This window comes from Chiloscyllium plagiosum, chromosome 3 (assembly GCF_004010195.1).
Source record: "Chiloscyllium plagiosum isolate BGI_BamShark_2017 chromosome 3, ASM401019v2, whole genome shotgun sequence".
Taxonomy (NCBI): Eukaryota; Metazoa; Chordata; class Chondrichthyes; order Orectolobiformes; family Hemiscylliidae; genus Chiloscyllium; species Chiloscyllium plagiosum.
Genome location: NC_057712.1, coordinates 70,159,324 through 70,183,000, shown reverse-complemented (window position 1 = coordinate 70,183,000; position 23,677 = coordinate 70,159,324). Strand labels below are relative to the sequence as shown.

At 38.7% G+C, this 23,677-nt stretch overlaps 1 protein-coding gene across 1 annotated transcript in view; it reads right to left on the bottom strand.

The window, feature by feature from the left end:
* clvs2 (clavesin 2) overlaps nucleotides 1-23,677 on the bottom strand; it is a 79,189-nt gene that overhangs the window by 7,603 nt on the left and 47,909 nt on the right. The window contains exons 3-4 of the mRNA XM_043675061.1: nucleotides 5,684-5,794; nucleotides 3,049-3,269 (exon numbers count right to left, since the gene is read on the bottom strand). Of these exons, the coding sequence (XP_043530996.1) occupies nucleotides 3,049-3,269; nucleotides 5,684-5,794 (332 nt within the window). The remainder of the gene's footprint in view (nucleotides 1-3,048; nucleotides 3,270-5,683; nucleotides 5,795-23,677) is intronic.

Here is a 23,677-nt window from a genome sequence, read left to right as displayed (position 1 = left end):
AGTTGGGGGTATTATTGCAGGATCCCTTGGGCTCAATGTACAGAAATTTTTAAAGGTGCCAGTGTAAGTTGAGAAAACTATTATAAACATACATAGAAATTCTTGGTTTTATTAGTACAGGCATAGAGCATAAAACCAAATGACATGTAGAAAACAACGTTTCACCTCATATGAAGTGTTATGAAAGTGTGGATGTACCATACCTTTAAGAAAATTAAAAGTTAACAGAACTACCTGACAGTACCAAGTATTCAGAACAAGATATAACAACCTTTTGGTCCAGCAATCAATGTAGCTGGTTGCCTAGAGACATAAACAAATTCAATTTTGGCTAATTAGTTTAAATTATACCCCAAAATACCAATATCCAATCAAGTTTGTATTTAGTATATTGACAATATTAAAAACCAATGAAACAATCTGATGCTTTGGGGTAGAAGACCGGGGAAAATTGAACAGTTGGAGGAGAACTGCCACAAGACCTACATATGTAGACTGCTAGTCAGAACTGTCTGAGTCGTATCTGTCTAGACAAGGAGTGGACATAGAGAAATACATTGACACTGACCAGGACAGCAAATCGACAAAGAGAAGATTTCTCAGCTGGCTGGTTTTGAAATTTGATTTTTTTTAGTAAATCGTAATCGGGGGTTTTATCGGACTAGTATTATAGAAGGGAAAGGAAAAGATAGGTGAGAGGAAGGAGTTGAAAAGAGTTGCTCGCTAATTATTCTCTGTTATACTTTAAGAAATAAAGTTGTTAATTTTTACTTTAAATAGTTCTTTGCCTCTCAGATTTTCACAGATTACTGACTGGGAAAAATCTTTCCTGTGTTGCTGGTTTATGTTAAGGGGGGGGGGGGTGTTGGGTTACAGTAACATCATATTCAATTTTAGACATCACACTTTAAGAAGGATGCCAAGGGTCCACAGACAGGAAGTGGAATAGTTTTATTTAAATAGAACCAAAGGTGAGTCTTCACTTTTTAGAGAATTATTTGAGAAGCTGGGATGTTTTTCTCAGTACATGAAGGAAATTTTACAGATATATTTTGAATCATGGATATTAATGAATGAGTCAATAAGTAAAACTGGCTCAAGTGGTAGAAGTGAGAGTCACCAGATTTAAGATGAATGACAAAAGGGACATCAGAAAAAGAGTATATAAATATATATATATATATATATATATATAGAGCACAAATATTCAATAATATTCTGAAAGAGGGTGTGTGAGGGACATGGCAATATGAGCAGATTCAAGAGGAATATTCAAAAGGAATTGGATGGACACCCATTATAAGGGTGAAAATTCCCAGGGCAATAGGGAAAAATAAAGGATTGGAACTAATTAGATAGCACTTTCAGAGAGCGGTCACAGGCACAATGTACCACTGGAGTCCTTTGGAGCTATATCCTTCAAGGCATCAATGAGTAAAATGGTTTAACAATTTGTGAACAAAAGGTCTAAACTAGGATAATTAAATAGCTGCTTCTTGTCCCTGCAGTCAGTGTTTGTAAGTAATCTCATCTGTCAGTTTATGATTTTAATGAATTTGACAAAAGCTGGCAAAATATTGATAACAAATTGCAAGCTTCCAAGAACAGATTTACAATTTCAAGGCAAAATTTAATTGGGAAAAACAAGCAGTGGGTGCCTTACTGAGGTTCCACTCTGCGAAAAAGAGTGGAACTGGTCACTACAGATGAAACTTAGTGAGGACAGCTTTCGTTGAATGTATGTGGTCAGTTTTTGAACATTTTCAACTCTTCTGTTTTTCAATTAACGTAAAATTATATCATTTTCAGTGTTTCTCCAGGATCAAACAGAAAACTTGATTTGAACAGAAAACTCATATTCCATCCTGTTAATTCCAAAATTCAGTCACAAACAACCCAAATAAGCTACACTTTCTAAGGTACAAGAATTACAACTAATTTTATAAATGCAATGTCGTCACAAAGCATTTTTGCATTGCACTGTCATCATGGGGTAGGAATTGCAAAATGCTGACCGTGTTAATGACAGAAAAGCTTTTCCCTAATTTTTAGAAGCATTTGGTCTCCTACCAAATTCATCAGATACATTTTACAGACAGCAGCCTAAAAACAGACATTACATGCGTTAATTCCTCTGTTGAAGAGTTTTATGCCAAATGGGGCTGATCTGAGTAGTGCAGACCATGAATAGTCTGTTCTGTTTAGGGTTTCCAGGCACATCAACAAGATGCTGTTACCACAAAGCAAGGAAAATGTTTTACATTATTTAATGTTGAGCCAGTTGGCTGCACCCAATCCCTCTCCTGACAGTCTCTTGAAGCTTGTTGGCAGTGAGGCAGCAAACACAAAGTAGAAATTATTGATTAGGAAAGTTGCCTGTAGATATATTATAGATATAAGCTAATATACCAATGAGGACTAAAAAAAAATTAGTGATCTTTTAATCTCCACTTCAGGACAGGGACTATTCCTCGTTGACGTTCTAAATATAACCTTGAGAAATTTCTAGGATTGTGCTTGTGCTAATAATCTTTTATCTCCTTGATAATCAAGAATCTACCTACCTTTGCCTAACAAAAAAAAATAAAGATTATGCATCCATGGCCTTTTGTGGAAGGAAATTCCAAAGACTCATGATGCTTGAGCAAAAGAAAATTTCTTCATCTGTTTTAAATGGGCACACACACCCTTATTTCTAAACAATGGTCCCTACTTCTAGTTTCTCCTACAAGTGAAAACATCCTTTCCTTATCTACCCAGTCAAATCCCTGAATGATCTTATATGTTTTAATTTAGTCACTTCTCACTCCCCTAAACTCCGCAGGATACAGCACTAGTGTGCCAAGCCTTTCCTCTTAAGGCAATCCTCTCATTCCTAGTATTAGTCTAGTAAACTTTCCCTGAACTGCTTCCAATCTGTGTTACCTACTTACTATCAGAGCTTAGAATTTCCTGTTTATTTATTTAGCAGGTTTTCTATTTGATGATAAATTTATCTTAACCATGTATAAATGATCACACGGGTTGGGTAAACAGAAGAATTCACACCTCTTCATAGACTTTGGAGAGAGGCTCTTTTCTACATCTTTGAAAGACATATTATAGGAATCACTGACATATTCATTGTCATCATCATATTCATGCTCCAGCAGAGTTCGTGCCCAGGTTCCCATGTCATAAGGTGGCAGCATTCCTCCAAATTCTGATGGCAGGATTTCCGGGTGTATAAGTTGGTGAAGACTGTTCAGGTTATTTCCATGCATAAATATCTAGAAAGACAATGCAGCAAACAGCATATAAACATAGATAGCATAAATAATGAAACAACAATATGATTCAAACTATTAGTTTAAAAAATAATAATCATATTATGCACCAGAAGTCAACATTCTTCACAGATGCAAATTCTGTGCTACACTTGGGGCAAAATCATGCATATACTGCTGACCTGAAACTGCTGGTGAAACCCAGCAAGTCTGGCAGCATTTGTGGAAACAGAAACAGAATTAATGTTGACTCCAATGACTTCGTTTCTCTCTCTACAACGATGCTGCCAGACCTACTGAATTCCTTCTGCATTTTCTGCTTTGGTTACAAACTTCCTGTTGGTTCCTTCCAACCAGTGGGAGGAGCTTGAGATTTACAAGCAATGACCAACAAAAAAACAATTAGCCCCTGTGTGCAAACGAGTCCAGGCAGATCTCAGAGTTTATCAGCTTAAACGTTGAGTGCAGGTTAAACATATACTCTCTAATTTTCCCTTAAAATGTGCAAGCACTTCAAATTTGTTTGTTTAAATCCAATGCGTATTTAATTTATGCTATGTTTTCTGGCTCCCATTAATTAGAAATAATCATATGGCAGCTTTTGCCATATGGCCGGTGGATTGATGGTTGAACATTATTGCTTGTTACATAACTCTTGTGCAGCAGTAATATGGCACCCCAAACGTGCAATCTTCTAATAATTAGTTCATACCTCTCTAAATAACATAAAACTTATTTTCCTTCAAAAACACTCTTTATCATTATAACAGTTCAAAACATTTATTTTTCCTTAATTAGAGATTATGGATTTTAGAAATAATTTGTCCGTTTTCAGAATCATTTTAGCTTTACTTTATTTTCTCAAAATATGATTTCGGGTTTTTCGTAGGTTGCAGGATGTTCTACCTCCATCTTGAAGATTTCGGATTTGTCACTCTCATTGGTGAATTGCACACATTCTGCACAGTGATGTTGTGCATGTTGTTGGATGAGTTTACCTGATGCTGTTAATATTGTGTTATTTGCTTGTGACATTGTTGATGCTGTATTGCTTGATGGTCAAGCTGTTGATGTTGCCTTACTGCTTCATGATGTTGCTAGTGCTGTTGGTGATCCTCCCTGCTTTTCTAACGCTAGTGTAGTCTGAATAGGGACCCTGTTACTTCTTTGTTGTCCACCAGTTCCAGTCTCAGTGATGAATGATGCTTTTTTTTCATTGCTGCATCCTGGTCCTGGTCAGTGGAAGGACATGGGTGGAGGGGCTGGGTGGAGTTTCCTACTTCCAGGGCTCACTCAACCAACCAGGGACACCTCCTCACTGCTGGACTCCCAATCTTCACCCTTCCCCTGCATAATCCAGGATGCATACAGAACCCCTTGCCAACCCAACTCCAGTGAGAACCTGGACTCATCTAGGTTTGGGGGCTTCCTCCCAGGCCTTCATCATTCCAGCATTGGCCACCACTTCTGGTATGGGACAGATTTGCTGACATTTGATTGTCTGCATTTCCTCCTGGATGCCAATAGAAGTTCCACCTTATACTAATTAAAAGAACAGTACCTGAAAAGTTAAAGTGAGCTGAGTTAGCCAATTAGAGGCAGGGTTGCCCCTGCAATTTACAGTGAGGATAGGAGCCTTCCCTCAGTGCATAATCAGTGTTTAGTTTCCAAGTTTATACCTCACTTGGATTCTTAAAGGCATAAATCCATCAAAAATTATCTGTCAAAATATGCATAATGATGTTACATAAGTTTCAATGTTCCTACTCATATTTATGACTGCTGCTGAAAAATAGATATACATTGCAACAGGGACGTAGGGAAAAGATAGCATTCAGTAACAAAGTAATTCAGTGTAAATCCACGCTTTCATGGAAGAAATATTATAAAGGATGATTTTTCAACTCAGCTTTCCATGTGGGGAGCCTTGCATGCTGAGAGCACATATTATAAACACAGTCATGTATTGTAATGTGTGCGGAGCACACCAGAGTTTCCCATATGTGCTATCAGTAGATAAGGCTTCCTACTGAGACTGCAAAGTCATAAACCCACCCTGAACAGCAAAGTGTCATGTTAAACAAACACCGTTTAACATGACGACTTGTTTGGCAAAGCCTTTTTGTTTACATATGTGGCACAATGTAGCAAATCTGATCAAAATTCATTGCTGTGTCTGTGCACACAAGATAAATGAACTGATTCTGTACTCCCAGTGGGCAGTTGTACTTGAATAGAGTACAGCTTAAAGAAACTGCATAAAGATAGTCCTCTTAAATTATTATAAGACCCCATTGCTCTGAATAATCTATTACCTTTTAGTGAACATAATAAATAGCAAATTTTCAAGTATATGGCACAGATACTTTTAATGTAGAGATTGAACATGGCTTTAGATATCAATCTGTTTGTCTTACCCTTTTTCTGGTCTTCTCTTTGAGGAAGGGCCTAATGACGGTATAAAGTGCATGAATATACCAAGGCTGATTGACAAAATGAATTCCTCCAAAACGAGAGGGAAAGCTGTCCTGTAATGAAATCGATAAACTTAGAAAGGAGTGAATCTTACAATGCTTCAATGTGTACGTAATTCCAATGGATAATGTTGTTTTTCCCCTTCAAAATATATGCATGCAACATATGGGGACAATCACAAAATTGCAAAGCTTTTGAATTCAAAGTACAGTGTTTTTCAAATAATGTGTTTAATTAGTATATCCATCAGGAACTGTGGCATCAAATTACTCTTGAACAAAATATTCAAAATGATCGAGGCCACTTTAACTGCAAAACATAAGAGCCCATAATTCCGTAATATGATTCTACCAAAAAATGGATGTTAATTGTAATAAGAAATATCAGCCAATCACAATACATCTCAAACAACAATTCTTTAACACTTCTCAAGCACCTAATAAGCCAATTATGTCTAAATCTCAAACAAGAGTGTGCAATTATAGGCACAAATGGCTGATTGCTAGCAGAGAACAGCATATTTCAATAACAAAGGACTCCAAGCTCTGTTGGAAGTTATAATGAAGCACCAGGTTAACAATTTTGGAGGGCAAGGAAAGGTCAGAAATAAATAGAAAATGTACTAACAAATGCAGTTTGTAAATTAAACAACCCTGAAAGGAAAGGAGAGAACATTTCATAAAGTTTAGAGCATGGAGGGAATTTATAATTAGTGTAAATTATTAGTTTAGGAAAATAAGCATCTAAAAATGTTTTTTTTGGGCTGAGAAATGTTCACAAGGATGCAGCAAGATAATTATAGCCTAGAAATATGCTGCTGGCGATATCAGCAGTAACTACTTAACACATGTTTATGATAATCTCTGCATGTTATCATAACACAGGCATTAACCCATTTAAAATAAATGAGTTAATATTTGCCAATGGGCAGATGTAAGTATTTGTCCATTAATATTAGGAACAGTCTTTTTTTTGGTGTACAAGCTATAATTGCTGGATTGCACAAACATTATTCAATATGTCAACTTGGTGGAATGTACTGAGAAGGAATTTCCATAAATGACATTAAGTTTCTGTTTCAATTCCAATTGCTCTTCCCCTTAAAGTCAAACCACCAAATAGCAAAATGCAATTTATTGGTTGCATACAAACCAGAAAAATCTCTTAACACTATGACTCAGAAACATTGGAGGTTAGAGTGTAATATTAATAATGTGGCTCTATCATTCAGATATTCTGTGAGCCCAGAATTCCACAACATTACTCCCACAATATCATTCTAACTCTGCATGAAGTGTGGTGGATACAGGGTTTCAGCCACACTTCTGTTCCAGTTACCATGGTACAGCAGGAAGAGTTATAAAGAAATCACCAATCTGTGGTTCCATGGAATGTCAACCATAGTCCAACTCTTCTGATCTCCAGACTATCAGAATCCAGTGATATGAATTAATGCTAACATGACAATCTACAAAGGTTTTGTCCATCTGATGGGCAATTTCCTATTGCCCTTGATGTTCCATGAACATTTTGCAGTCAGCTGAAACTGGAGATTTGGAATAGATCTGAGCACCTTACTTTGATAGTAGGCCAGGAGATGTCAGACTGTTTAAAACCTGGTATTTTACATGGTTAACTCAATTACCAATCCCTACAATTTATTCATCTATCCCATTGGCACACTTATCCACTCACCTACATCACCTAGCTACCCATTTATTAATTCAGCATTCTACCATTCACTAATTCATTCACCTATTTACTCACCCATTCACTCACCCATTCTAGCCCTGCTCAAAGTCCAAATCTTCAAACTGATCTGAAAATGACAGCTAGACACCATTAAAAGGGATGTGTTCTCTCTCCCCTGATTCTACTGTGACCTGATGGTGTTCTCTGGCAGATACTGCTCTGCCTATATCTATTGCTTCTGGATTGGAAGATGCTGGAAGAAATGGACAGTAGTATCAGATCAGGAAAATCTTCATGGACAGCAAGAAGGTATACTGCTTTGTTGCAAACTAAAACCTTCAGGTTATAGAAATGACTGTGCTCAAGTGCATGTTATAGAGCATGTTATATTGAGATGAAAGGTGTTGCAATATATACTATAACTTTTAAAGTTGTATTGCTCTAAAAAGAGAGGCCAGTCTATGTGGGATACTGCTGTGGAGATTTATTTTTAAAATATCAGCATATCATTCTAGAACAATTACCTTATTTCACTATTGCTACGAAAGTATGTGACTGCAGTCCCCCATGGTATCAACGGAAAGTTGCTTATCTTGTTGCATTTATGACAAGAAGGGTAACCATTATGGCTATTAGCTTTGTTTGCAGTTTATTTCAAAAGATGCAGGGATTGAATTAAGAGGCAACTTTTTCAGTTCCATTCTGAACACACCAGGACTGAGTTCAGAAGCAAGTTGTAGTTTTCTTTCCTAGCAGAAGTTGAGGGAAGTCAAGTTACCCGAGATTAAATGTTGTGTTTATGAAGCTTCCAGGCCAGGAAAGTTTCAATTGAAATCTGGAAGCTATAAGAATTGAGAAAGTTCAAACTGTCAGATTTGTGAATCATCTGCAGTCTACAAATAAATCCTGGAAGGAGTCAGTTACAGTCTGTTCTGATATAATGCGAATGTTCCATTCCTGTGCAATCCCACATTGTAAGAAAATCATGTAATAGCAGCACCATTTAAACAATGGGCTGGAATTGCATTATCGCCAATACAGGTGAGGAAAGTTCGTGTTCTACAGATAATGGTCTAAATTATTCAATTGTATTATAGCCAATTCGCATTGAAGAAATGAACTTTATAGCAGAATCGACTGTAATTAAAGATTGAGATGGGGTATAATTTCTTTGGACTTGAATGGCTGCAGTGGATAGGTTTGGAAAACATGTTGAAACTTAGCTTCGATATTTGTGTTAAGGTCTGTCTAACTGTAGTACATGTAGCTTCGTTTGTTTGATTTTTTTCATTTATGTAATATCAGTACGTACTGTTATTGATGAACATGTGCAGCCTCATTGTGAAAATACTTTCAGGACTACCCACCATGCTAACGAAAAATAAGAAACAATCTAACAAGCCACATTTCATTGTGGAGCTCAACTTCTTCAGTATTACCATCATTTGGAATCATAACATTGTTGACATATTTTTGCTTTTTATAAGAACTGCTCCCATTATTGGATTGAAAGATGCTTATTCCTCTCTGCACTCTCATTTGCACCAACGCTGATTTTATGGTTGGCTTTTGCTTTGTTGCATTTAACAGGCTAATTTAAAACATTTGCCTCAGATTCCTGCCCATTTTTACATGCCTTGTGCTTGCTGAGTCATCTGGATTACATAATCATTATCTTAAACCTGTACGCAATATTTTCTTCGAAGGCTGACTGCTGTGCACAAAAGATAGCAGTGAATGCAGCAGGAACTGCCCTCTTCATGGAGAACAGCTTGCTGTTTGTGTTTGAGGAGAAATCATTCAGGAAAGTGACTATTTTTTCGAGGCAGGTGCAAAGCCAACCTTAAAGCAGGCATGGTTATAACTAACAATGGCTGAATGTAATGCCTACAGCAGGGCTGAGAAAGCAGTCAAGAAAGGGTAACCCCATGGTGCCTGAATCCAGGATTCCTGATTCAATTCTAAGCCCGTCAGGTAGTTAGTCAACTGCCTGCTGTCAAGGTTTTTAACTAATTGATAACAAAGGTCCCATAGCCAAATACTGCCAGGCAATAAGAGAGTTGCTAGCTCTTCTGTCCCAGCCATATTTACCTGGCAGTGTTTCCAGGAGTGGGATTACAACTGTAACTTGGGGGTGGGGGAAACAGACACGAACATAAGGGACGGGAGGAGAGGTGTGGGAAAGGAGGGCAGTTGTGGGAGGGAGAGGAGAGGGTAGGGAGATGGGAGAGCAGAAGGGGAGGGTAGGAAGGTTGAGGGAGGGGTGGGGAGGTGGGAGTGGTGGGGGAGCAAGGTTAGTTCATTGCTATGGACAAGGCAGTCATTTAGAATCCCCTTGCTGCTTGGGGTCAGGGAGCCTTTATGGATAATGGTGCACCCAGTCAGGAGACTCCCCTCACCCCAGGCCTGCAAATATTGCTTACTAGGGACTTTCCCACACAGTACCTGGTCACATTGCCACTGGCAGAATGCCTATGGAAGCATAGATGGCCACTTAATTAGCTTCTGGAAGCTACTACAACCAAGGAGTGCATTGTTGTACCCAACCCATTCCTCCATTAGTCACAATATAACATAAAAATATTGTACAGGTACCAAAGTGGCCAATTAAACACACTAACTAGGTATTAAATAATAAATCTATCAGAGAGGTTTCCTTAATAAATGAAATTATTCAAAATCAAAACTTATTCAAGGAAGATGCAATAACTGGTTAACATACAAAATTGGTAACATGTAAACATATATGTTACATCTTTTAAATAACCCAAAACATGTGCACACCAATATACCCACACGCACCCACAGTCAGTAAACAGAAGCAGAAACAGCTTTCTTTCTGCCTAGATTCATATTACAAATAAGCAGCTTCTAGCAATTAGAATGATTATTGAAGGCAAAAAGAAATAGTCATAGAATGTTCCAAATTGGCAGCTGTGATGTTCTGGCATGTCAATCACTGTTCACATACAATTATATCTGAAGTCTTGGTTGACACAGCTTGCTCAAAATGTACATTATTGAAAAGTTCCTTCAACTATCCTCGAAGATCAAATAGGTTTCAACCTGAAGTCAATTAGAGAGTTATTTTCAGCAATGGGGAGATTAGATGGGCACCTTTCCTAACAGACTTCTTCTCAAACTAGTTAGGAGAGTGGGCAAAGTAGTGGCAGATGGAATACAATGTGGGAAAGTGTGAGGTCATGCACTTTGGTGGGAAGAATAGAGGCATGGACTATTTTCTAAATGGGGAGAAAATTCATAAATCTGAAGTGCAAAGGGACTTGGGAGTCCTACTCCAGGTTTCTGTTAAGGTGAACTTGCAGGTTGAGTCTGTAGTTAGAGCTGAAAAATGTGTTGCTGGAAAAGCGCAGCAGGTCAGGCAGTATCCAAGGAGCAGCAGAATTGACGTTTCGGGCATAAGCCCTTCTTCAGGGATTTGGCTTATGCCCGAAACGTCGATTCTCCTGCTCCTTGGATGCTGCCTGACCTGCTGCGCTTTTCCAGCAACACATTTTTCAGCTCTAACTACAGACTCAACCTGCAAGTTCACCTTAACAGAAACCTGGAGTAGGACTCCCAAGTCCCTTTGCACGACAGATTTATGAATTTTCTCCCCATTTAGAAAATAGTCCATGCCTCTATTCTTCCCACCAAAGTGCATGACCTCACACTTTCCCACATTGTATTTCATCTGACACTACTTTGCCCACTCTCCTAACTAGTTTGAGAAGAAGTCTGTTAGGAAAGGTGCCCATCTAATCTCCCACATTTTTCAGCTCTGATCTCCAGCATCTGCAGTCCTCACTTTCTCCTGAGTCTGTAGTTAGGAAGGCAAATACAATGTTGTCATTCATCTTGAGAAGACTAGAATATAAAAGCAAGGATATATTTCTGAGGCTTTATAAAGGTCTGGGAAGACCACATTTAGAGTGTTGTGAGCAGTTTTGGGCCCCATACCTCAGGAAAGCTACACTGATCCTGCAGTGGGTCCACAGGAGGTTCACAAGAATGATCCCAGGAATGAAAGACTTAATGTATGAGGAATGTTTGAGGACTCTGGGGCTGTACTCCATGGAGTTTAGAGGGTGAGGGAGGATCTGATTGAAACTTACAGAATATTGAATGGCCTGGACAGAGTGGATGTTGGGAAAATGCTTCCATTGGCAGGAGAGATGAGGACCTGAAGAAAGAGTGAAGGCAAGGCCTTTTAAAACAGAGATAAAGAGAAATCTTTTTAGTCATGGAATGCATTGCCATAGAAGGCTGTGGAATCCACGTTGTTGCATATATTTAAAACAGAGATAGATAAGTTCTTGATTGCCAAGGGCATCAAAGTTACGGGGAGTAGGCAGGAAAATGGGATTAAAAACCTTTCAGCCATGATTAAAAGGCAGAGCAGACTCGATGGCCCAAAAGGCCTAATTTCTGCTCCTATGTCTTATGGTCTTTATTCTAGATGTTAGATCACTCTTCACACAGTCATTGAACAGCCTCAGCAGGAGTCCACAGCAGCACAAATAGTTATTAATGTTTTCTGGGAAGTCTTGATTTTTAAAAATCTTCAATATCCACAGTCATTTTTCAATTATCTCTTTTAAAGAAACCACTACACTTCATTTCCATGAAATTTGAAATAAGTTCAATTTCCACAACCCTTCAAGATGTTCTTCAATAAATATGAAATATGATACATCTTTGGAACAAAAGTTCTCAATTTTTCATGCTCGAGTCTGAATTTCTGTGAGTTCAGAAGATGTCACACTCTCTATTTTCTGTCCTGATTCTGTGGCCCTGCCCACCTACCAAACCACATTCCTTTCCCGACCTAACTTCCCAACCATTCATGAGAATGAGGTTAAATTCTGCCCACTAGGTACTGTCTTCCAAATTCGCTTCCCACTTCAGCAAATGCACATAACAAATCTCATGATCAATGCTGGGAAAGGCTCAACTAATGTCTGCCTGTTATAAGGAAGGTAATACTTGTCTGCAATTTTTTGCCAAGCATTGAGATGATAACATGATGCCAGATGAGTAGTGCAGCCTTCAGAGTATTTTAAAGCTTAGACTCACTCTTCCCACAGGAACTAGGTGATTGTACCATTTTATGTGCTTGATATCTTTTGACTGGGCAGAGCAACATGAGAGGAGAATAACATATCAACATAGGAACAGGTATAGGCTATTCAGCCCATTGAACCTGGTCCACATTCAAACAGTCATGGCTTATCATCCACTTCAATACCATTCTCCCATACTTTCCCCATATACCTTTACGATATTAGTACAGGTCATTCTGCCATAATGAATGTTTCATTAATGCGAATTCACTGTAAAGTAATTGAAGAATTGAGGACACTGTTCCTAAAGCGTGAACTTTTAAAGCTTTGTATTGGTTATAACGTGATTCAGGCCCCATTAGTTAAAATGATGCTGCTATTACTCAATTTTCTTATAACACAGGATTGCATGAGAATGGAATCACTGGGTTATGACAGAACTAACTGAATTAGAAATCTTCAATCTCTGAACATAGATAATAACTAAGCTTTCATATATCTGGGGTAGGGAATTCCAAAGATTCACAACCCTCTGAGGAAAAAAGGGTTAATCTCAGTCCCATGTGGCTTTCTTTATTTTGAAATTTTGTGGTCTGGTTCTAGATTCTACAACCAGATGAAACATTTTACCCACATCCACCCTGTCTATCCCTTCCAGCGTTTTAAAATATTTATTAAATATGTTTTCCCAACTGCAAATCCATTCTGTGCATGATCAGATCATTAACATTGTAGTGTCCATTTTATCGCATTCTTGATAATAGATTCGAGCATGCACACTACTATTGCTGAGACGTTAGCAGGTCTGTAACTCCCAGGCCTCTCTCAACCTTCCTTCTTGCATAGTGGGTGATATTTGCCACCTTTGAAGCAGCTGGAAGTACTCTGGAATCTGGAGAATTTCAAAAAAATGATTGCCAATGCAACCATTATCTCCAAAGCTGTCTTTCAACATTTTGGGATGTAGCCTATCAGGACCCAGGGATTATTTCCTTCAATTTGATTGATTTCTCCAAAGCAACCTTCTTACTACTTAAACTATCATGGCCTCAGTGTGGACTCAACTCCTGGTCTCGAGGTGAAGCCCTGCGCAGACTGGTTTGGAAGGATAATTAGTCTGAACTCTTATTTCTCTACTTTTCTAATTTATTTCTGGACTTTTTACTCCTTTATTTTTCTAATCTATTTCCCTAAAAATATGTACTTAAGAATCTGTACCAAAGTACCTTCGTACCTAAGATGGCGTCGTAAGTGGCAACTTGTAAATTTTTCACCGTACTCATATGAATATGTGACAATAAAGCTAATTGTAATTCTACTAATTTTCTTCAAATCCTCATTTTACCTACTCCTTTGGATCTCTAATCCTGGGAGATTTCTCACACCTTTCAGGAATAAACAGACCCAAATTAATTATTTAACTTCTCTGCATTTCTCTATTCCCCATCATAAATTTTTCTGAATCTGCTTGTAATTGATGCACCACCTGTCTTAGCCAAATGTTCCCTTTGTATTACTAGAAGTTTTTAGAATACTTTTTTTGTTAGTTTACATTCAAATCCTGTTCTTTTTAAAAATCAATTTCTTTTTATGCCTTTCCTTTATTTTAAAATCCTCCAAATCTCCTGGTTTATTACGATTTTAGACAATTTTAAGGTGTTTAGCTAGTTCGTAATATATTATTTTCATTTGAGATCTTAGATTCTGAAGTGGAGAAGAACTGGATTTTAGTGTCAGTTCTGTTCTGACTTGGTTTTTTTTAAGGGTCAGAGTCATTTTAGCATGATGTTTAAAACATTTCCAGGAAGTCAAAAGAAAAATAAAAATTAACTGTAGATGCTGAAGATCTGAAACAAAAAAAACAAATTGCTGGAGAAAATCAGCAGGTCTGGCAGCATTTGGGGAGAGAAAGCAAAATTAATGTTTGGAGTCTAGTTCTGAAGAAGGGCCACTGAAATTAAAATGTTAACTGTGTTTTCTCAGCTCAGATTCTGCCAGAGTGGCTGCGTTTCTCCAGCAATTTCTGTTTTTGTTTTAGTTCAAATCCCAGAAAGCCACCTCTCCAGATATTGGCAAAAGAATTTGCTAACTTGAGTTTTATGATCACTAGCGAACGAGAGAGAAAGAGAGAGAGAGAGAGAGAGAGAGAGAGAGACGAGGCAGAAGTAAATTCATAGCAGAGGGAGAAGAGGCCCCTAACAGCAGAAGTGGTGCGATTGCAAGTTTCCAAGTAATCAAGCTTGGAGAAAGGTCTTGAGGTACTTACAAGTCAGTGAGAAGAAAGCTCCAGGAGCAGAAGACTGCAGTGTATCAGTAAGCAAGCTATCCCTCCAGGCTATTGAAGACATACTTAAGGAGTTCATGTTAAGTAATAATGAGTAAAGAGTTATTTTTAAGTCTCTTAAGCAGATACATTAAATGAAGAAAATGGCATTTAGTAATTGTGCAGCAATTTTCCTAAAGTAAACTGAACAAAAGCTTTAGCATGGAGACAGGAGTGACTATTCAATGAAATCTGGGGTGAACCTTTCATTCTGATGTTTGTACTGAGTTTGTATTGAGTTAATTCTTCATTCCTGAAGAAGGGCTTATGCCCGAAATGTCGATTCTCCTGCTCCTCGGATGTTGCCTGGCCTGCTGTGTTTTTCCAGCATCACATTTTTCAACTCTGAGTTAGCTCTTGTCTAGTATAACATAGCTAATGTTCTTTCAAGCTATAAACATTCATCTTTTTTCTTGGTAAAAATACATTAGGAACCTTTTGTGAATGTTACTGATTAACATCCGTGATTTAAAAAAGGAAAGTAAAACCTATGGTATTTCAAGTCATGTTCGACTCTGAGATCTGACCTTTTCAGGATTACTGTCAGCTGGGAACACCATGGTAAGCCTTTTCTGTTAATCTTATATGATCCTGAAATTCTTTTGCTATCTATTCTTGACTGACTTTTTTTAAGCATCTTTGCACCTTGAAGGAATGTAGAGTTGCTGTAAATTATGTAATAATTCTTTAAATCCATCATTGCCTCTGTGCGATAAGGTAATGTCACCATAATCTTGCTGGCCCAAAGGATTGTTCTCCCATTAGACAGGGATGACTGGTGGTGGTTTAACCAGAGAGTCAACATGCCTCAGGCGAGGGGAGAGATTGAGAAGGAGAGCCCTTCATAGTGACCTCAGTCAGTGCAGGAACTGAAGCCATACTGTTGGCATCACTCTGCATTGCAAACTAACCAGGTAAAAACAATGACTGCAGATGCTGGAAACCAGATTCTGGATTAGTGGTGCTGGAAGAGCACAGCAGTTCAGGCAGAACTGCTAGGAGATACCTCCTCCTATCTCTGTCGTTAATAATAATGTGGACCACATCATCTGGTTATTCACCCTCCCAAATAAGGATGGCCTACAGTCACTCTGTGGCATCCTTACCTTGGCACCAGGGAGGTCACACCATCCTGGATAAATGTTTATTGCAGCAATAAAAACTTACTGATTATCTAAGTATGGAATCCTCTATCACCATTGTCTTCATCTCTTCCTCCTCTTCACTTCCATAGACTGGGCTCTGGCTCCACTCCATTGAGGAACTATTACCCTCACCAGAATCCAAAATGGAAAAGTGATTAGCATGCAAGTTAGACCCTCTTCCGTGTCTGTTTGGTTCCATTTGACTCCCTGGTGGCCAATCGTTTCGTCTTTGTCTGTACACTAACCTATGTTGCAACAACTTCCCAAAGCATGTTGGACAGGTAGCTCTCTGCCTCATGGATGCACAGCAGTGACTTTTGCCATCACCCATATTCTAAAAGTTAGATAGCAAGCGTGTGCGGCCAATGACACTTATAGAAAACACATTCATCTGGAACACGTGGTGCATTCAATATCTCTGAATTTAGACATACCTCAGGATAGATATTCTACTTTGCCAAGCTGATCTGCAGTACCTAATCTTTAAAAACTGCTTATTACAATTAGAATAAAAACAACTCAGCATTTATTTGCCTATCAGTTTCTTCCCCTCCAGCAAAGTAATACCAATGACTACAGACTGAATAAAGTTGAAGAAGAAAAAGCACCTTCTTCCACTCTTCACTAAACTTGCTCATTCACTCAACAAACTCTCAGTTTACACAGAGCACCTAAAGAGAGCACGCACTGCAGACCAAAACCTCAAAACAACTGTTTCAAGTTTCTGAAAACCATGTTTTAACAGCTGCAGCTGCTTGTTGCCTTACCCTGATCAATGTCTTAAATTAGACGTATTGGTTAATTGCTGAATTAAAGAGCAGACTAGGCTTTAGACAGATAATAACCCTTATAACCTTCTCATTCACCAACTCTCAGTGCAGACATCAAATGTCTGAACAGCAAACATGTTTGTTTTTATTCATTCCAAGCCAGGTTTGGAGATTACACTTGGGTTCTGAGAAAGATTTACACCTAAAACATTCATCTATCCGTTCTCTTTCCAGTAACTAACAAGCCTGCTGTTTATTTCCAGCATTTCTTTTTACTTTACTTCTGAAATCCAGCAATTGTGATTCTGTTTAATTAAAAATAATTATGCAATTAACATCAGCATTTAAGGCGAGCCAGTGGTGTAATGGCAATATGACTGGACTAATAATGCAGACTCCAACCTAATGTCCTGGGGAATAAGCTTGAAACCAACCAAGGCAGATGGTCAGATTTGAATTCAGTGATTATCCCAAATTAAAACTAGCCTCATCATTGGCTATTTTTGTAGATATCTACCTAGTTCAGTAGTGTACTTTGGAGAAGGAATCTGCTATCTTTACCTGATCCAAAATACATGTGAGAGCAGACCCACGGCAATGTGATTTACTTTTCATACCCTCTAGGTAATTAGGGATGGGCAATAAATGCTAGCCTTGCCACCAATGCCCACATTCCATGAATGAAGCAAAAAAATTGCACAATCAGGCGAAATAGAACTGTGAAATCTGAGTAATGCTGAAAAAAATGACACATTTGTCAAAGTTTTTTTGCCTTTCTATCAAAGCAATATGCAATAAAAGCTAAACTAACGGGGAACAACTTTTTAATAATGAATGAGAAGAGTGAATTCAGAGTGAGAGGCATTGTCATGCAGATGATATAGATTACCAAGTTTTGTTTAAATTTGAATGAAATACCAAACTTCCAATTGGTCAAGGCTTTGTCCTGGGAAATAAATGAGAAAATGGCCGTCACCTTTTGTGTTCATTTGAAATGGGTTCAGTGTGTGTACATGTTCTTTCGCTCTGCAAAGAGCAGGGTCCAGTGTATTAACATATATCACTTCCCATATGCACAAGTACACAGAATTGGAATTATCAGAATTCCTTAGCAAATGTTGGTCAATTGTGGAATCACATTTAATGTTGCAATCAGCGTTTAGTGTTTTGCAAGCATGAGCTAATTGTGTATGGTCAGCATTCTTGCCTGTTGAGAACAGCTAAAAGACATGTCCTTTGATAGCGATGGCTTTGGAACATATGGTCTACAAAACTGGCATCACACTGACCCTGAAGTTCATATATTACTTACATATTATTCGAGAGGCAGAATATCTTATTGTCTTGACAATATCCTGTATTACCGATCTTGGTAATATCCTGTAAGTGGCAGATACCACTTGTATTACTTCTACATAACAATAGCGTGAAAAGGTTAACTTCATCTGCTGCTCAAATGTTTAGTTCCCTTCCAAGCTGATCTGAGTAAACTGGGTACTTTTCAGGACTGACTTTTCCAGACAAGGCCACTTCATGATTTTAGGGGAGTTACAAGAAAGGTTCTGATCAAGCTTGCCATTATTTCACAGGATAGTAATGATGCATGCTATTTTAACAACAAGCTTGTATGCTGAGCACTGCTCAGGCTCTTTTTACATAACTTAAATCTAAACTTAAAGGACATGCAACTGTAGGAATTCAATATGTATAATGCCCAGTGAAGGTAGGTTTACAGGAGTGTTCCTTCTTTGCTGAAATTTCAACACAGATCGTCCTGAACTGAATAGTTTAGGTAGTTATCTGGGTAACCCTAGATCAGCAATCACCTAGTAAGTGAACCACTTCGTGGTTACTCATGTGTATACTTTAAAACATGCTTCGCTCTGAGCGATATTATGTTGCATGATTCCAATTCACATAGGACCTTGACTCTGCAGCAATTTTAGCTCCATTATTGCTGAAATGTCTAAATCTGTCCGGGCTGGACATCAAAACCTTGGTATTCATAAAGCTATATCAGAGAATAGCACCAAGACTGTCCTCCCAATTAACCAACACGTGGGCTGCAGAAGCTGCTCTGAAGGTGGTGGGAGGGTTTGGAGGGGTGGTGTGGCAGGGGTAGGAAAAGGGGAGCTGTGGGAGGGCGGAGTGGCAGGGGTAGGAAAGGGGTAGCTGTGGGAGGGTTGGGGTGGCAGGGCTAGAAAAAGGGTAGCTGTGCCACTCTCAATGTTCAGAGCTGACCCGCATGCTTAAGGGACAGGCAAATGGCATCCATTTTTAATTCTAAAAGTTGAATGTCCTGTGCTATTGCTCATCTGGTGAGCAATTCACTATTTTCTGCAGGAAGGAATTTGAAATTTAAGGAAACTTTCCACTCACCCTTTGCAACATCTGTTAGGCAGTAACATGATAGCATTAGTGATGAGCAGTTTTAGCATCATATCTGACAGAATGTCCTGGAGATGGTGGTGATCAACTGCGAAAATATGGAACAATTCCTTCCTGATTTTTAAAAATCTTTCCTGAAATCAGACTAAAGAGGTTTTCACATTGATATTAGCTGAAGCCTTTATGAACAGTCTGCTTTATACACTACAAATTAAGGTATCACCTCTCTAAATGTCTGGAGATATTACCTTAGCAACATCCACAACATTTTATGATTGTTTTTTCTCTGTGGTACTCACTATATTAGCAGCAACAATTGCGAACACTGCATAAGCACCAGTGCTGGAATAATCAGGTCATTTCAATGCAAAATTAGAAACTGATAGAAGTAATATAAAATGAGAAATGTCTACCCGCAAGATTAATCCAGCCAAGAATTCATTATTCTACTTCTGGTAATGGATTCAAATCCTCCCATGTAAAGTTTTTTCTTCCTATATGAACTTCCCTGCAGAAGTGTAGTCACTTAAAATAAATAAAATCAAGTATAATTTGTTAGTTACTTGACAGACAGCAGAAAATACTTCATTAGAATACCAAGTTTTTATGATGATCCATTCCAAGGTATTTTACAGAACCGTGGTTCATGTGTCAGACAAATTGAGGGTATAGATGTGTGGGTGGACAGGGTTGTGGGTTGTGGGAGGGGTTGGTAACCTACAATAATTCAGATTCTTCCTAACTGTGGGATAACTTTTGCTCTGTTTCCCAGGGGATGTGTAGAAGGCATTGTCAATACTAAACTACGAACTGAAATTGCTGGAGAAACTCAGCAGGTTGAGCAGCAACTGTGGAGAGAGAAACAGAGTTACACTTCAACTCTGATGACTCTTGATGGCTATTAAACAATGGACTCAAACTGCTAACCCTGTCTCTCTGCAGATGCTGAGTTTCTCCACGACTTAATGTTTTATTTCAGGTCTCCAACATCCACAGTATTTTGCTTTAATTATTGTCAATATTGAGTTTAGAAGTGTGGTACAATCATGTTGTAAGTTCTTTCATCCACTTTCCCTGTCCTCCCTCTATGTGGGACTAAACTTGTTAAACAACTGTATCGCAAAATAATAGTCCGTTTATTCACCACTTATTTTCAAGTCAATTTTGGGGGTCAAACTCAGTAAATGGTTATTTGTTTAACTCCACGGTATAGACAAATGCTAAAAAGAATTAAAAGTCTTTGTTACAGCTGAGGAAGGGGGTGGAAAAAGAATGGAGTCAATTCAGCCCTCCCTGCCTGGTCCTAACCATCGTTGCTGGGGCATATTCCTGGAACAACACAGTGGGTGAATCTACACAATGTGGACTGCAGCAGTTAAAAAAAAACTCATTACCACTTTCTCAAAGTAAATAAAGCTGTGGCAATCAATGTTGGCCTAAGTAACGAGGCTCACCCCTAAACAAAATAAAATCGCACCACAACCTTTCTTCAGACCATACACCATTTCCCATGAATACCCTGAGCTAGAGCACAACCTGATATATTTAAATGAACTAAAATGTGAATGACTGACTCCATTTTAAAATATTCCAACCTAATATATCAACCTAATTAATACCAGGAATATATAAGTGGCAGTGTGAGAAAAGCAGAAGAATTTCTGAGGCAAGAAAAATATTTGAGAGCTAAAGGTCCTATTTGGCCTGAATAATATTGGTTGGTGCTCGGAATTTTTTTTGTTTCCTCTTGTGAGTCAGTCCAGAACAAGGGATACTGTTTCAACTTTAGGGATTGCCTTTTCAGGACAGGGATGAGAAGAATACTTTTTCTCTCAGAAGCCTTTTAAAGTCTGCCTCAGAAGGTAGTGGAGGCAGGGTCATTGAATATTTACAATTGTATTGACCAAGTCAGAGGTAGATCAATTCGTGTTAGGCAAGAAATCGAGCATACTGGAGGGATAAATGAGAAGGTGGAATTTAAAACACAAACAGATTAGCCATGATCGTATTAAATGGCAGTGCACACTTGGGCTGCCAAAAAATCCAATTCAGCTCTTATCTGTACGTTCAAAAGTTAATGCTTCATAGGGTGATAGAGATGTACAGAATGGAAACAGACCCTTCAGTCCAACTTCTCCATGCCAACCAGATATCCTAACCTTATCTGGTCCCATTTACCAGTACTTGGCCCATATCCCTCTAACCCTTCCTATTCATACACCCATCCAGATGCCTTTTAATTGCTGTATTATACCAGCCTCCACCACTATCTCTGGTACTCAATCCATACACGCACCACCCTCTGTATGAAAACGTTGCCCCTTAGGTCCCTTTTATATCTTTCTCTTCTCACCCTAAACCTATGCCCTCTAGTTCTGGACTCCCACACCCCAGGGAAAATACCTTGTCTATTTATCTGACCTATGCTCCTCATGATTTTGTGAACCTCTATAAGGTCACTCCTCAGCCTCCGACGCTCCAGGGAATACAGCCCCAGCCTGTTCAGCCTCTTCCTATAGCTCAAATCCTCCAAGCCTGGCAACATCCTTACAAAACTTTTCTGAACCCTTTCAAGTTACACAACAATATTCCAAAAGTGGCCTAACCAAAGTCCTGTACAGCCGCAATATGACCTCCCAACTCCCATACTCAATGCACTGACCAATAAAGGAAAGCATTCCAAACACCGTCTCACTATCCTATCTACCTGCAATTCTACTTACAAGGACCTATAAACCTGCACTCCAAGGTCTCTTTATTCAGCAACACTCCCCACTTATCATTAAGTGTATAATTCCTGCTCTGATTTGCTTTTCCAAACTGCAGCACCTCACATTTTTCTGAATTGAATTCCATCTGCCACTCCTCATCCCAAGGGCCCATCTGATCAAGATCCCATTGTATTCTGAGGAAACCTTCTTCGCTGTTCACTGCCCCTCCAATTTTGGTGTCATCTGCAAACTTACCAACTATACCTTCTATGTTAATATCCAAATAATTTATATAAATGACAAAATGCAGAGGACCCATGAGCGATCCTTGTTGCACTCCACTGGTCACAGGCCCCCAGTCTGAAAAGCAACCCTCCACCACCATCTTCGAGCCACTTCTGTATCCAACTGGCTAGTTCTCTCTGTATTCAATGAGATCTAACCTTGTTAATCAGTCTCCCATGAGGAACCTTGTCAAACACGTTACTGAAGTCCATATAGATCACATTTAAAATATATTTGTGACTGGAAACATAGATTTCCCAATAAAAGTTCATTGTCATGTTTTGAATAGGAAGTGATAGAAGAAGATTAATTCAAAGAGATTTAGATTGTGGTGTCTGCTCCAAACACACAGATCAACAAATTCCCCAATGTGAGAGGACCTTATTTAGATTTTTCTTCATATCAGTATCTTGCAGACAATGTTTTCTGTCAGTCTATAGCTGAGGTGTGTCACCTGCTGACTGACTGTCTGTTCCCCATTTCCACTGGGAACAAGTGTTTGTTCTAGTCAAAGTCAACATCACCTTGAATTTGTTTTGTGACATCTGTTCACCTTTGCAACTTTCTGTAGACAGCAACTCAAAACTGGATAAAGATGACTGATAGTTCTTTGACATATGCCTCACATTTACTTCCCAAAAGAATCAGAGCAAAAAAAGATAGGGAGCTAAACTATTCTGCTGGCTGGCAGGGCTCCCAGAGGTACCAGGAGGAAATTGCTGAATGTATGAGACACTCAAAAGTTTTCAACTCTCATTTTTTGAGGACAGGGAAGATTTCCATTCCATTAAAGTGTAGCTAATGGGTGATGCGAATCACCTCCAATGATAAGACATAAAGTAGTTATGATATTTTCTCATGTGGCATAACTTCCAAGGTGACTTAAAGCTATAAATTAAGATGATTATTTGTTTATCAAGGATATCCCCTATAGTCACGGCTGCCACGACAGTTATTACTGAGACTGACTGAGACAACTGGCATAATGAGGCCCATACTGGGATGACACTTGTGATTTAGCAATGAAATTAAAATGTGCAGGTATGATTTTCAATGTCTCGATAACTCTGTTGAAATCTACAATCCATGTCAGTGCCACACTCCAGAATCAAAGTAGTTTGCTGTTGGATCATATAACAATGAACAAATGCTTGTCAAATTGAGAAGCTGAAAATAGAATGGCAGAAGGTGAGAACCTTAATGCCAACTGCATGGAGAGGGCGGAAACAAAGGAGGGAGCATGGAACAAGACAGCCAGAAGGAAGATATCATTTATTTCAGACCCTCTTATTCAATAAACCACTGAATGTACATACACACACACACACACACACACTGCTTGTCAAATTGAGAAGCTGAAAATAGAATGGCAGAAGGTGAGAACCTTAATGCCAACTGCATGGAGAGGGCGGAAACAAAGGAGGGAGCATGGAACAAGACAGCCAGAAGGAAGATATCATTTATTTCAGACCCTCTTATTCAATAAACCACTGAATGTACATACACACACACACACACACACACACATATACACACACACACATACATACACACACAAA